General features: G+C 64.6%; 1 protein-coding gene across 2 annotated transcripts; it reads right to left on the reverse strand.

Annotated features, from left to right (window-relative positions):
• Window positions 1-126: 126 nt before the first annotated feature.
• On the reverse strand, window positions 127-10,515 carry STAT6 (signal transducer and activator of transcription 6). 2 transcript variants are annotated; one of them, XM_063425115.1, is made up of 21 exons: window positions 10,368-10,507; window positions 7,465-7,699; window positions 6,634-6,763; window positions 6,390-6,528; window positions 4,769-4,852; window positions 4,379-4,683; window positions 4,153-4,284; window positions 3,873-4,061; window positions 3,714-3,801; window positions 3,511-3,633; window positions 3,314-3,406; window positions 2,962-3,168; window positions 2,790-2,884; window positions 2,559-2,695; window positions 2,312-2,458; window positions 2,063-2,132; window positions 1,678-1,803; window positions 1,491-1,592; window positions 1,335-1,400; window positions 962-1,108; window positions 127-852 (listed from the first exon to the last, which is right to left on the reverse strand). In XM_063425115.1, the coding sequence occupies exons 3-21, from the start codon at window positions 6,747-6,749 to the stop codon at window positions 672-674; spliced, it is 2,547 nt and encodes an 848-aa protein (XP_063281185.1). In that variant the 5' UTR covers window positions 6,750-6,763; window positions 7,465-7,699; window positions 10,368-10,507; the 3' UTR covers window positions 127-671. The 2 variants fall into 2 exon arrangements, with proteins under 2 accessions (XP_063281185.1, XP_063281184.1); XM_063425114.1 differs by lacking the exon at window positions 7,465-7,699 and having other exon boundaries at window positions 10,368-10,515.
• Between the last annotated feature and the right edge of the window lie 3,250 nt (window positions 10,516-13,765).

The raw sequence follows: 13,765 nt of genomic DNA on the forward strand, positions 1-13,765 counted from the left end.
TTCCTCCCCTCCCATCCCTACAAGCCGTGCCCAGCCCCGGGGTTCCCATCCCCACTCCCCCCGTTAGGACTGTGTGGTGTCTTTTTAGAGGATTAGCGACTCTTCCTTTGTACCGTGTACAGTAGATTATTTATTTTGTTATTTTGGAATAAAACTTTATTTTATGGCTTATCTTCCTGCCCCCTGCTCCAGCCTGGAGGAGGGGGGGGTGGGGAACAGCTCAAAACCCCAAAGCAAGCGCTGACTGCGGGGGTGCGCGGGGTCCGTGTCCCCCTGCATGGGGGTCCCGGCGTCCCCCCCTCCCCAGCCGGGGCACCGGGCTGGCACCTCCGCCCCGGCGCCGTTCGCGCTGCCGCCTCCCGCCCCCGCGGTGACTCATCCCGGCGGCGTGGGCTGGGGGCACGGCGTGCGGCTGCCGGTGCCCCCCACGCAGGACGGGGCCCCTGCACCCCCTCACCCGTGGACCCCCGGCAGCGGCGGGGGCGGGCAGCAACGCACGGAGGAAGGAGGGGCGGGGGTTACCCCAAATTCCCCCCAAACCCCGCCTTTTCCCAGCTGGAGTTTCCAGCCCTGCTGGAGTCGTATCAAGTCCATGAACCCAGGCAAGGCTGGGAGGGAGTGAGAAGAGGGGAGGGGGTCTCAGTCCGATGCCGCCCCCCACAGCAGCCCCCTCACGCGTGTCTCGGCCGGATGCTGTCATCCCAGCGCGCCTCCCCCAGCGCCCAGGAGGACAGGCTGGAGTTGGGGTACCCGCTGTGCTGCGGGAGGGGCGCGAAGGGGGGCAACAGGGGCACCTCCTGCACGAACTGGTCCAGCTCCGAGGCTGACGACTGCTCCATGCTGGGGGACATCCTGGGGACAGAGACAGCAGGGTGACCAAAGGGGGGACCGGGAGGGGCTTCCCCGTGCTGACCCCTCCCCGTGCTGACCCCTCCCCGTGCTGACCCCTCCCCGTGCTCACCACCGCGGGGAGCTCTGCAGGGACGCGTCCTCCACGGCCGGGAACGGGGGCAGCTCGGGCATCTCCTCGTCCTGCGGCTCCGCAGAGGGACCCGCGGGCAGCAGCTGTGAGACCTCCCCAGACATGAACTGGTTGGGCATGAAGGGTCTGGGGGGGCAAAGAAAGGTGTAAACTCTGCCCCCCAGGGCACCCCGAGGCATTGGGGGGCACTGTTTGGTTTGTGGGGCTCCTCCTCCTGGGAGCACAGGGGAGAAGAGCACTGGGAGCACTGGTCAGCTGGGCATGGCCACTCCAGGTGTGCCAGCCCGGGGTTTGGGGGGGAAAAGGGGTGCAGGGCAGGGTGCCCCCTTTCCACCTGTGTGCCAGGTCTTACCCGGGGGGCCTGAAGGAAGGGTCCTGGCAGTGGGACAGCGAGGGAGGCGAGAGCATCGGTGAGGGGCTGTGGGGGACAGAAGCACTCAGAGAGAGGGGAACACCCCTGACCCCTGGAGAGACCCCCACTCTGCCCCCCACCCTACCCTGCTCCTACCTGTGGAAGGGGGAGTTGAGCCTGTCAGGGACCATCATGATGTTGCTCTCAACCGTGGGGTAGCCCGTGGGCATGGGCTGGGGGCAGAACGGAGTGGAGGGGCTGCAGTGAACACACAGAGAGGTTCAGATTGAGGGAGGGGGCTCTGCCACAGCCCCCAGCCCACGCCCCACAGCAGGGCACTCACCACATGGGGGCCAGCAGTGGCTGCAGGCTCTCAGGGTGCAGCTCGGGCTGCAGCATGGGCAGGTTGAACATGGGTGCCTGGGGGGCCTCGGGGGGTGGCCCCATGGTGCGTGGAGGCTGCTGGTCCCTGCAAAAGCACATGGTGTCCATCAGCACTGCCAGGTCCAGGCTCGGAAGGGAGAGTTGTGCCAGTGGGTGCTTGGAGGGAAGGAGGAGGTGAACAGAGGTACCCCAGCGCAGCTCAGGGGCTCACGGGGGACTCTTTGCTCACCAGCACAGCTCTGTTCTTCCCAGTCAAGGATTTCCCTGCCCAGGCTGGCCATGGGTCTGTGCAAACCCCGGCCCATGTGCACACACCTCCAGCAGGGACACGGCCTCACACCCACCTTTCGCTTTCCACAGTCATCTTGATGGCAGTGGAGACGTAGCCCCGGCCGTCCTTGCCTGTCTGCTCTTCTGCTCAGGGAGGAGAAGCACCCATGAGCCACCACCCCCACAACCTTCCTTGCCAGCCCCAGTTGCCCCTGCAAGCCCTGGAGCCACCTGGGTGAGACTCAAGACCCACCCCACCCCACCGCAGCATTGTTGGGGTGCAGAGGGGCTGTCCAGGGCCCTTCCCAGCCCTCCCCACTCACTGTTGTAGTGACTCCCAAACGCCTGGTCCTTGGGGATGTTGGGGTACAGGTTACGGAGCTGCCCCAGGTCCCGGATCCGGTCGCCGAGGGAGCGGATGGACAGGTCCTTGGCAGAGAAGGGCTGGATGTTCTCCACCTGGCTGGAGCCTGAGTGAGGGGAAAAACGTCTCTGGGTTCCAGTGCTGGTTCCTGTAACAGCCCAGAGCCCACAGGAGCCACAGGACTCCCCTCACAGCACCCGGCTCACCGTCTTTGCCGCGGATAACGTAAGCGATGGTGATGCCGCCGATCTCGGAGTCGCTGAAGCGCAGCAGGAAGGTCCCCTCCGGCTCCATGCTCAGCAGTTTGCACACATACTGCTTGCTGATGAAGCCCATGATGAGCCTGGAAGGGTGGACGGGTGGGGAACAGGGATCAGGACCACCCTGGGTGGTGGGGTGGGATCAGGACCACCAAAGCCCAGCCCAAGGGCACCCACCTGTCTGACCAGTAACTTTTGAGGCATCTCTTGGTCAGGTCCAGGACTCCATCAAACCACTGCCAGAAGGTGAATCCCCGCCCAGGGAGGATCTCCTGAGGCAGAGAGAGGCCATGAGGCTCCTCATGGCCATGCTGGTCCCTGCCCACCCTGGCCCAGCCCTCCCAGTCACCTTGTTGAACTGGGCCCAGGAGACGTGGCGGCTCTGGAAGTCCTCGGGGCTGGCGCTGTGGTCATTGAAGATCTTCTGGGCCAGGAAGAAGTAATGCTCCTTGAGGAGCCCCTTGGTGGTCTGCACCTCTGCCATGAACTTCAGGTTCAGGGTGTCACACATCTTGTCCCAGGGCACCCGCTCGGCCACCACGAAGGGCACCCGCTCCTGTGGCCGGGCAGGGGGACATCAGGACAGGACGCTCACCACATCCCACCCCTGGGCTCTTGCTCCCACCTGCCCTGTTCCTCCCACCCTCCAGAGCCCAGTCAGCCCCAGTTCCAGCTCCTTCCCTCCAGCTCGTGGCACTCACGATGTCGGAGAAGGCGTTATCCCACAGCACGGTGGCTTTGGCGTTGTTGTCCTGGTTCCCGTGGACGATGACCACGATGGGCAGAGACAGGACCTGGGGGCAGAGGGTGGCCCTGAGCCAAACGTGGTGGGACAGTCCCAGTGCAGCACAGGCGTCCCAGCACATCCAGCCCCATCGCAGGAGGGAGGAGCTGGTACCTGCAGGTGGAAGGAGATGTTGCTGGGGGTCAAAGTGACATCAGTGCTGAACAGGACAGCGCATTTCTCCTCCGTCACCGACTCGGAGCCCTTCCGCTCGCAGCGCTTGATCTTCTTCAGCAGCTGGGGATGGAGAGCTGAGCACCCCCAGCCTTGGGACCCCCACGGAGCCCCCAGCACAGCCCCTCACTGGTGGCTCTTACCACGTTCTTGAAGTTGGCGCAGCAGGTCCCACTGCTGGGGTTGGTCTCCAGGGCCACCGTGTTGTGCAAGATCTCCCCCGTGCTCTCGCTGGGCAGAGGAGGGGGTCAGGGGGGGAACAGCGGTGGAGAAGCCCCCCTGCCCTGACATCCACTGCTCACCTGAGGGTGTTGCTGTAGTTGCTGAGCTCCAGCTCCCGTGCCTGCTTCTCTGTCACCATGTCAGCCCTCACCACGTAGGGCTTGGGCGCTGCCTTCAGCAGCTGCGGGCCCAGCAGGAACCGGACGCTTGCCTGGAACTTGGTCTGGGTCTTCAGCACCTGTGGGGGCTGCTTCTCCACCAGGAAGGAGCTGAGGGACAAAGGGACACCACAGCACTTGGCACAACAGCCCCTGCAGACCCAACTCAACCCCTGGCCACCACAGCCCCCAGGTTTGTTACCTCTTGACCAGGCTGGACAACACCTCCTTGAAGCGCTCCAGGAGCCGGGGCAGCAGCTCAGGGCCCAGCTCTGTGCTCGCTGCCATCACCTGCTGCTGCAGCTGGAAGTAAACCTCAACCAGGCTCTCACACCTGGGGAAAGGGAGACCCTCAGCACTGCACCCTCACTCACCCAGAGCAGTTCGGGCCAGCGGGGGGAGCAGGAGGTTGCCTTGTGCCCCCTCACCTCTTCTGCAGCGGTGCCAGATTCTCCTCAAAGATGGCCCCATTCCCTGCCAGCTGCTGTTGTCTCTTCCAGATCTGGATCCTCTTCAGGACCTGCTGTTTGGCTGCCTCCAGCTCCTTCACAGCCTCCATGATGAGGGTGGGCAGTTCCTTGGGGGGCGTGGGGCTCTGCACGGCCCCGTCCCGCCCCGGCCCCTCCTCCTGGAGCGCTCTGATCTCACGGACTCGGTGCTGCAGCCGCTGCAGCCCCAGGCTGAACTTCAGCTCCTCCTGCCGCCGGTGGAAGCTGAGGGGCAGGTGGTGGTCCTGGGGCAGGGCAGAGCAGGGTCAGGGGGGGCTGCAGTGGGTCCTGCACCTAAGGGTGCTCGGGAGGGGAGCAGGGAGCACCCACCCTTTTGAGCACAGCCGCCTTCTCGCCCTCCAGGACGGCTCTCACGACGGCCACCAGGCGCAGCGGGTCCCGACGGAAGGTGTTCTGAGAGGGGACAAACAGGGGGTGTCAGGGGGGACAGGACAGTGCCCCCTGTTCCTGACCCCCTCCCACCCCAGCCTCTTCCCACAACGTCCATCCACGGCAATTCCACAACCACCACAGAGCTGATTTCCAGCTTTAAAACCACTTTAAATGGTGCACAGAATCGAGGAATATCAGGAGGGAATATCGGGCTCACTGGGTTCAACTCTGTGTTTTTTGTATAAAAAGTAGAAGAATCAACTTCAATTTGGAAAAAAAAAATCCAAACTGAAAGGAATTCTCCATTCCTGTGAGCATTTCCTCCAGCCTGACACCTGGGGGAGACTCTCCCAGCTGCCCTGGGTGGATCAATGCTTTCTACTGAAAACAGCGAGAGGAATTCCCCTGCTGGCTGCAGCTCCCGCGTCCCGTGCCAGCTCCTCCGGCCTTCACGCATTTCCCAAATTAGCTACTTCCCAAAACAGCAGCAGAAACACGACGGGGGGAATGGCTGATGACGCGCTTGGTGGGTTCCTGCGCCGGTGGGAGCTCCAGTGCGGGGGTCTGGATGCAGCACTGGGAGCCCCGTGGGCTTTTCCATGGAAAATGTGGGATTTAGGGGATGAGAGGCCCAGGTTTGGCTCCCACCCAACACCTCCAGCCCTGTGGTTGCCCATCCTGGGCCCACCCAGCTCCCACTGCCCACCAGAGCAGGGAACAGCCTGGCTAGACACAGAGAAAAGAGGATTTGGTGTTCTGGGATGAGGGATAGAGGGAGGAAGGAGCACTGCAGGGCTGCTCTGCTTCAACATTTTAAATAATAAAAAATCCCTAAGCTGAAACATCTGCTTGTTTCCTACAGCAAAAAGCAAGAGTCTTGTTTTGGAAAGTCACCCCGCTCCTCAGAAGTTGTGACTAAAGCTGATCCCTTCCCAAATGTTGGATATTAAAAAGGTCTGTTACCAAAAAAGCAGAGTTTTCAACCAGAATGGGGCTCTGGGAGTGACCCCTGCTCAGCTCTGGTGCTCTGAGCTCTGCTGGCCAGAGGGGATAAATCAGAGGGTTGGGAAAGGGGCAGAGCAATTCCAACAGCCTTGATAAGATAAAGAGCCCCAAAAACGAAACCCAGAGCTCACAGCAGGAGGAAACGCAGCCCCACACGGCCTGGAGGAAGGAGAAATCAAACACTCGAGCAGAAAATGGGGAACATCTGGTGAGACAGAGCCCTCAGGTGCCAACAACTGGGGAGGAATGAGGCCGTGGGGGCTGAAGGGCTCAGGAGGGTCCCCATGGGACCATTCCAGGGAAGATGTGGCAGCTCCCTGTGGGCTACTGGGCTGCAGAACCCAGGTCAGCCTCAGGATGCAAACAAATCCCCTGTGTTCTCTGGAACAACCCTAAACCAAATCGCTGAGTCCACTCATTGCTGACAAGCCTGGAAAAGGGTGTCACACAGAGACCATCCTAAGGCAGTGAGCAATTCCAGCATAAAATAATCAAGTTTTCCTGGGAGCTGGCTGCAATCCCAGCGTGGCCCAGCCCCAGGGTCCCTGCACACCTCGATGCTGTTGACTTGCTGCAGGATCTGGCACTGCTGCCCATCGCTGCCGGCAGCGCTGCGGAGTTTCTCCAGCATGGCCGAGAGCATCCTGCTGGCCACGCTGCTGCAGAAGGCGTCTGAGCCATTGACAAACTCCCTGGAGAGGGGAAAATTTGGGAGAATGGGCATGGATCCCTCGTTCTCCCCTGTGTGACCCCCAGCCCCGCGCTGCTCCGGGGAGGAAGGGTCTCAGGACACTCACCAGGGCTGGTTCTCCAGCCACTCGGCCAGGAGACAGCGCAGGCTCCGCGGAAACTCCGTGGAGAGGCTGCTGAACTCCTCCGCTGGCATGTGGGACACGAGGCTCCACAGGGACATCTTGGAACAGTCACCTGTGGACAGACAGGAGTGGAGATGCGGGCAGGGCATCTCGAGCAGCCCCCAGCCCAGCCCTGGGGGGGTTGAGAGCCCCTCAGGGAGGGGGTGAGAGCTGCTGCTTGTCTGAACCTGCTGCTCCACTGGGCTGGGGCTGCTGGGGAGGAGAAGGAGGATTGGGAAGGTGGATGCAGGATCAGCCTCTTGGGCAATCCTGGGCAGGCTGGCAGGCTGCTTGTGCCTCAATTTCCTGCATCTCCGGGGAATCCCTGCTCCTACTCCCACAAGGACACTCGAAGGGATGGGCAAGTGCTGCTGGACTTGGCATAGGAGAGCTGGGAGAGCTGGAAGAGTGCGGAACCCGCCAGGAGTGGGAGAAGAGTGAACTCCCCCGAGCTTGGTGAGGCCACTTCGCCAGGCTGATCCCAGTGAGGTGGCTTGGCTGCCCCCCAAAACCTCCTCAGGTGTCCCCCGCAAGAAAAGCCCCTTCCCCAGCCTCCCCTCACACTCGGTGGGTTCAAGAGATCACGGAAAGCAAGAAGAGGTCTGGAATCAGGCGCTAGACAGGGAACTCCACCCGCAATGCCCGGACTGAGGGCTCACAGCCCCGCCTCACCTCAGGGTGGGCGTTGGAAGCCCGACATTCCCACCCCGTCCCCTCAGCGCTGCCCGTCCTCCCGGCCCGCCGCAGCCCCGCGGGCCCCGGGCACACACACACCTCGCCGGCCCCGCCCGGGGCCAAGGCCCGATCCCGCGGCGGATCCCGAGGCGGATCCCGCAGCGCCGGCGTCTCACGGCCCAGCCGGGGCACCCGCGGGACCCCCGGGCGGCGCAGGCCAGGCCGGCCGGGCCCTCAGGCGAGGCACGGCCGAGTCCCCGCGGGCAGCGCTCGCCACGGGCCTGGGCCGCGCCGAGCCGCAGGGCGGAGGTGGAGCTGAGAGACTCCGAGAAGCCTGCGAGAGGGGAAGGAAGCCGGCGTCACTGGGCAACGTCGCAGCCGGAGCAAACAAACGCCTGCGGCCTGCAGCACCCCGGGGTGGCGGCGGCAGCACCCCGGGGTGGCGGCGGCAGCACCCCGGGGTGGCGGCGGCAGCACCCCGGGGTGGCGGCGGCAGCACCCCGGGGTGGCGGCGGCAGCACCCCGGGGTGGCGGCGGCAGCACCCCGGGGTGGCGGCGGTGGTGGCGGTGTGACCCTCTGGGCTCACCAGCCCCTCACCCTGTGAGGGACCAACCGTGGTGGCGCCTTCCTGAAATGCTTTTGCTTTCGACTCCACGCTGCCCGGTGCAAACAGATCGCAGGGATTCTGTCACAGTGAGCTGTTGCATTGGGTTTTCTGAGATTTTTTTTTAAGCTTTCTATTTGCTTATAAGATGGAGTCAGTTCTTTAGCTGCTGTTGCGATGTTAAGGGTCAGTTTTTCATTTTCTCACGCTTTGGAACATAAACAACCTTTCTTGGTTTTGTTCACTGTCCTTTGCTTACATATTTCCAGCCTGAAAATAATGTTGGTTGACAGCTGGTCTGGCCAGTGGGGTGAAGGGGGAGTAACCCCAGGAGCCAATGTGCTCCCAGACCCACAAAATTATAAAAGGAAAAGAAATAAACAGGCTGGGCCCCTTTTTCGGTTGGGAGCAGCTTTCACTGAAGACCTCTGCCTCCGTGTCGTTGATTTTTGCGTTCCGGGCAACAGTGAATGGCCCAGGGGATGAGGTTATTCCGAGGGGTCAATGCCCGGTGTGAACAAACACGGCAATTCTGGGAATGCTGCTGGGCTTTTCCCCACAGCCCCAGCGGGATCTTGGCAGGAGGGGAAAAACAGCCTTTCCTTTTGCCACTCTCGAGGTTAACACCCATCCTCCTGCCACATTAAACCTGTATTTCTGCTCAGCCCTGGGAGGCAGCTGCTGGCTGGAAGCGCCAACCTGGAGCGTAAGCCTTAAGCCAGGCATGCCTGGATCTGCTGAGAGTCTGCAGGAGAAGCTGCGCTGCTCCCTCCTCCCACAGCCCAGGAGGAGCTCTAGGCAGGGGACATGCCTGTCCCCTCCTGCCATCAGTCACAGCAGTTCCTTCAGCCCAGCCGTGCCCTGAATCCTTCCCATCCTAATTTCCACGTTTCCCTCTTCTCCTCCTTCTGCAGAAGAGCTTTTCCCTCCTGGGGTCAACATCCCATGGGGACGCTCCTCCAGGTCACCCCGGGAAGCCGAGGTTGCGTTGTGGCCGGGGAAACCGGCTCAACACGGGGCAGGATACGGAACCAGGGAGGGGGAGCAGCCGCCCTGCACTCCCCAAACCCCCCTCGACACAGCCGCTTTCGCTTCCTCCTCCACCCCAGAGGCTTCACCTCCTCATGGGGCTGAGGGTCTCCCGGGCCAAAAGGAGGAGCCCAGGCACGGGAGGGGGGCTCAGGGACCCCCACGCTCTCAGTACGGACTTTGCGCTTCCTCACTGAACAGGAAACCCTGTCCCCGAGCCGTGCACTCCCCGTCTCCTTCCCTGTCCCGAGGTGCCGCACACCGCGCGGATGTTACTCATTAACTACAGCCCTTCCTGGCAGCCGACCGCAGCCCCCCACCTTGGCGGCGGCTGTGTCGGGGTGGGGGGCACGGGGACGGACCCCTGGCCGTGTCCCCTCTGCGATCTCCCAGCTTGGCACAGGGGGTCCCTCTGCACCCTCCTCATCCTCCGCGCCACCGCAGAGCACGCTCCCTATCCTGCCGGCGGATTCCCCGGGGCTTTGCACGGACAGATGTTCCGAGGTTTTCCAAATGTTATGGACGCCCGGACTTTTCCCTGAATCTGCCCTCACCGGGAAGAGCCCGAGGGACATCGCTGTCCCCTCAGCGTGCCTCAGTTTCCCCGAGATGCTGGGGACACGGCTGCTGCAAGCGTTCTCCATCTGATGCCAGAGCACAGGACACGGTGGGACACCGGTGACAGTGCCATGGGGAGGACACCCAGATGTTGGGGGCGGGGTTGCCCACCGCTGACCGCTCGGGGAGTGAAAGTTCCTCTGGTGCGTAGGAAGAAGAGCGGGGCCTTCCCGGCCGACCCAGCCCACGATGACTCATGGCTCGGGGAGTCCGGGCTGCATTTGGTGCCGCTCCCGTGCCAGGAACTCGCTGTCCTGATCCACCACCGGGACGGGGGAAGGGGTCTTCCTTTGCCCCACGCACACCCCCGTTCCCAAATATCGCCATGCCAGGAGAGCGGGGTGCCAGGAGAGCTGGGTGCCATCCTCTGTACCCACCCAGCAGCGGGTGCTCTGGACCCGAGGTCGAGCTGGGCTGCGTTTCCACCTGGGAGGACGATGCAGCCTCGGCGCCACCAGTCCCGGAGTCCCTTCCCCTTCCCATCCCATCCCCAAACACCCCAGTGAGGCGCTGCCAGTCGCTCCGCTCTCCCTCAGAGGCCCCACTCAGCCTGTCACACGTCGCACTGCCCACCCCCGGCGCAGGGAGGTGGCCCTGGACAGGCGTCCAGCCCCGGGCAGCCCCCGCCCCTGGAATACCCCGCAGAGCCCCGTCCCTCCCGGCTCCCAGCTCGGTGCCCCTGCACAAGTTCCGGGCCGGGGCGGGAGGTGCCAAGCAGCGACAGAGTCCCTCGTCCCGTCCCCCCGTTACCTGGCGGGCGGGGGGCGGCCGGTCCGGCCGGTTCCCGCGGCCCCTCGTTCCCTCCCCAGCGGCGGCGGGCGCGGCCGGTCCCCGCGGCGGCCCCGCTCCGCCGGGAAGCGCCGAGCGCAGGAAGGGGGAGGAGACGCGCGAGCGGAGGGATGGGAGGACACCGGGACCGGGACCAGCCTCGGCAGGACCTGGGAGCCCGGGACGTCCCTACCGAGGGGTTGCGGCACCCACCGGCTCCGCGTCCGCCCCATTTCAGCCCCCACCCACTCGTGACCCCACTTTTGCCCCGTATCTCCCCATTCCTGTTCCCCATCATGAGCGCACTCTTGCCCCGTGTTCCACTCGTGACCGCACATCTGCCACATTCAGCCCCCACCCACTGCTCGCACCCACCCGTGTCCCCCCGTCCCATCTGTGACACTCCTGACCCTACTCTCGCACTGATCAGGTCCCTTTTATTGCCCGTCCAAGCCCCCCGCCCACCCCCCTGCGTGCCCCCCGCCCATTACCGCGGGTGCTCTCGCACCGGGGCAACCCCGGTTCCGTGGCCCCGCCATTCCCGGGTGCACCGGGCCGGGCTGCACCTTCCCCGCACGGTTCGAACCCCGGTGCTGGGGTCCGAGCCCGTGACTGCTCCCGGGCTGTGCCCGCCTCTGCCTGCGCCCTCCGGTACCGAGCCGAGGACGGGAGCGGGGGCACTGAAAAGGGGTGCTCGTTGCTTGGGGGGGCCTTGCTGCTGCCCCGTCCTGCCCCGGGGCGCTCCTTCGGCCGCTCAGACCCCCGCGCCCACCGGAGCGGCGGGGCAGCACCGGGCAGGGCGACCTCGGGGCCGCCAGAGGGCGCTGCCGCACCGCCGGTGCCACCGGGGCGAACCGGGGGATGCGGGACCGGTGCTGGCAGGGCTGGGGGTGCGGGACCGGGGTAGAGCCGCGGGGTCCCCGCGTTCGCCCCGGCTCCTCCCGGGCCAGTGAAGTCTCCGTGCTGCCATTTCGAGCATCAAACGCGCCCGCGGGCCCCGTGAGCGCGGCTCGCTCGCTGCGTACCGGGACATCCCGCGAGGGCGGACATCCGCCGGGGCTGCTCGGGACTGGGAAGGGGCTTCCCGACCTCCCCACGCCCCCGTCCAGGACGGTACCGAGTGGGGAGGGGGCTGTGGAGCGCTGGCCGCGACCCACGCGTGGGAGGAATGAGAATCTCACTCACTCCCGGGTCGTGTGTGACTTTTGGGTTCTCTGGGGGAATGGGGGGGACAGAGCCGGCCCCCAGAACCCCTCCAGCCCGCCGGGTTATGCCGCTCTTTTTGCCACCCCGGCACTTCTGCTGGGGCGTCGTCCCAGGAACATCTGGACCTTCTCCCGAACATCTGGCGCCGCAGCAGCCTGAATCACCCTCCCCCCCCGCAGCTGCCTGGCCGGGGTGGGGCGGAGCAGGCGTGTGACATAATTAAAAAAACATATGACATCACGCGGACGGGGTCGCACGGTGCCTGATGACGGTGCCGGTACCGCTGCCCATCCCCCTCCCCCGGCCCTCGCAGGCAGCGGATTGGCCAGTGGATGACGTCACGGCTCTGGTTCTGACGTCACGGTTCTCAGTCAAAGCCGGAGTTGGGTGAGTGATGACCGGCCATGAGTGATGGGACCCCCATGATGGGGGTCCGCTGTTCTGGCCCCCCGGCCCTGAGCCCTGCTGGGACGGCTGGGGGGACAGCGAGGGTCCTGTGGGAGTGACGAGGGTCCCCCTGCCTTGGAGGGACAGCGAGGGTCCTGTGCCCTGGGGAGTGAGAGGGACCCCTGCCTTGGGGGGACTGTGAGGGTCTCGCTACCCTCGGGCAGAGTGAGGGTCCTGTGCCCTGTGGAATGACGAGGGACCCCCTGCCTTGGGGGGACAGACCCCTGCCTTGGGGGGACTGTGAGGGTCCTGTGCCCTGGGGAGTGATGAGGGACCCCCTGCCTTGGGGGGACTGTGAGGGTCCTGTGCCCTGGGGAGTGATGAGGGACCCCCCGCCTTGGGGGGACAGCGAGGGTCCTGTGCCCTGGGGAGTGATGAGAGACCCCCTGCCTTGGGGGGACTGTGAGGGTCCTGTGCCCTGGGGAGTGATGAGAGACCCCCCGCCTTGGGGGGACAGCGAGGGTCCTGTGGGAGTGATGAGGGACCCCTGCCTTGGGGGGACAGTGAGGGTCCCACTACCCTCGGGCATAGTGAGGGTCCTGTGCCCTGGGGAGTGATGAGGGACCCCTGCCTTGGGGGGACAGTGAGGGTCCTGTGCCCTGGGGAGTGACGAGGGACCCCCCTGCCTTGGGGGGACTGTGAAGGTCCCACTACCCTTAGGCAGAGTGAGGGTCCTGTGCCCTGGGGAGTGATGAGGGACCCCTGCCTTGGGGGGACTGTGAAGGTCCCACTACCCTCGGGTATAGTGAGGGTCCTGTGCCCTGGGGGAACAGTCCGGCCATAGGGGGGGTGATGGTTTTGCTGTCCCGGGACAATTGCAAGGCTCCTTTGGGGATGCTGAAGCACTCACTACCCTGGGGACAGGGAAGGTTCTACAGCCCAGAGAGGAAGATGAGGATCCCGCTGCCCTTGAGGATGATGAGGGTCCTGCTGCCTCGTCGGTCTCTGACCCGCAGCCGGTACCGTGTGCCGGTAAAGGGGAGCTGGGCCGCTCCAGCGCCTGGGGGAATGGGGGGCCACCAGAGCAGGGACGGGCCGGGGGCTGGAGCGGCATCGTGGGCCGGTACCGCTTGTGGGCACGGAACTCGCAGCGCTGTACCGGTACCACACCGGTCCGGCTCTGGTCCCGTACCATACTGACACCGATACCGACACCGACACCGACACCGGCACCGGACCCCTGCCCACACCATACTGACACCGACACTCCCACCGGATCTCTGCCCGTACCATACGGACACTGATACCGGCACTGGCACCACATCGCTGCCGGTACATTAATGACACCGACACCGGACCCCTGCCCGCACCGTACCGAGACAGATACCGGTACCGGTACCGACACCGGACCCCTGCCCGCACCGTACCGGGACAGATACCGGTACCGGTACCGACACCGGACCCCTGCCCGGACCATACCGGGACAGATACTGGTACCGGTACCGACACCGGACCCCTGCCCGCACCGTACCGGGACAGATACCGGTACCGGTACCGACACCGAACCCCTGCCTGGACCACACCGAGACAGATACCGGTACCGGTACCGACACCAGACCCCTGCCCGGACCATACCGAGACAGATACCGGTACCGGTACCGACACCGGACCCCTAGCCGGACCATACCGGGACAGATACCGGTACCGGTACCGACACCGGACCCCTGCCCGCACCGTACCGGGACAGATACCGGTACCGGTACCGACACCGGACCCCTGCCCGCACC

This window comes from Prinia subflava, unplaced genomic scaffold (genome assembly GCF_021018805.1).
Source record: "Prinia subflava isolate CZ2003 ecotype Zambia unplaced genomic scaffold, Cam_Psub_1.2 scaffold_53_NEW, whole genome shotgun sequence".
NCBI classification, from domain to species: domain Eukaryota; kingdom Metazoa; phylum Chordata; class Aves; order Passeriformes; family Cisticolidae; genus Prinia; species Prinia subflava.

Coding starts and splice junctions, on each gene's coding strand:
- STAT6 (XM_063425114.1), bottom strand. CDS start 6,749: ATGTCCCTGTGGAGCCTCGTGTCCCACATGCCAGCGGAGGAGTTCAGC. Junction 3,169..3,313: donor ATAACGCCTTCTCCGACATC/GTGAGTGCCACG, acceptor GCCCGGCCACAG/GAGCGGGTGCCCTTCGTGGT. Junction 2,133..2,311: donor GTTTGGGAGTCACTACAACA/GTGAGTGGGGAG, acceptor CTCCCTGAGCAG/AAGAGCAGACAGGCAAGGAC.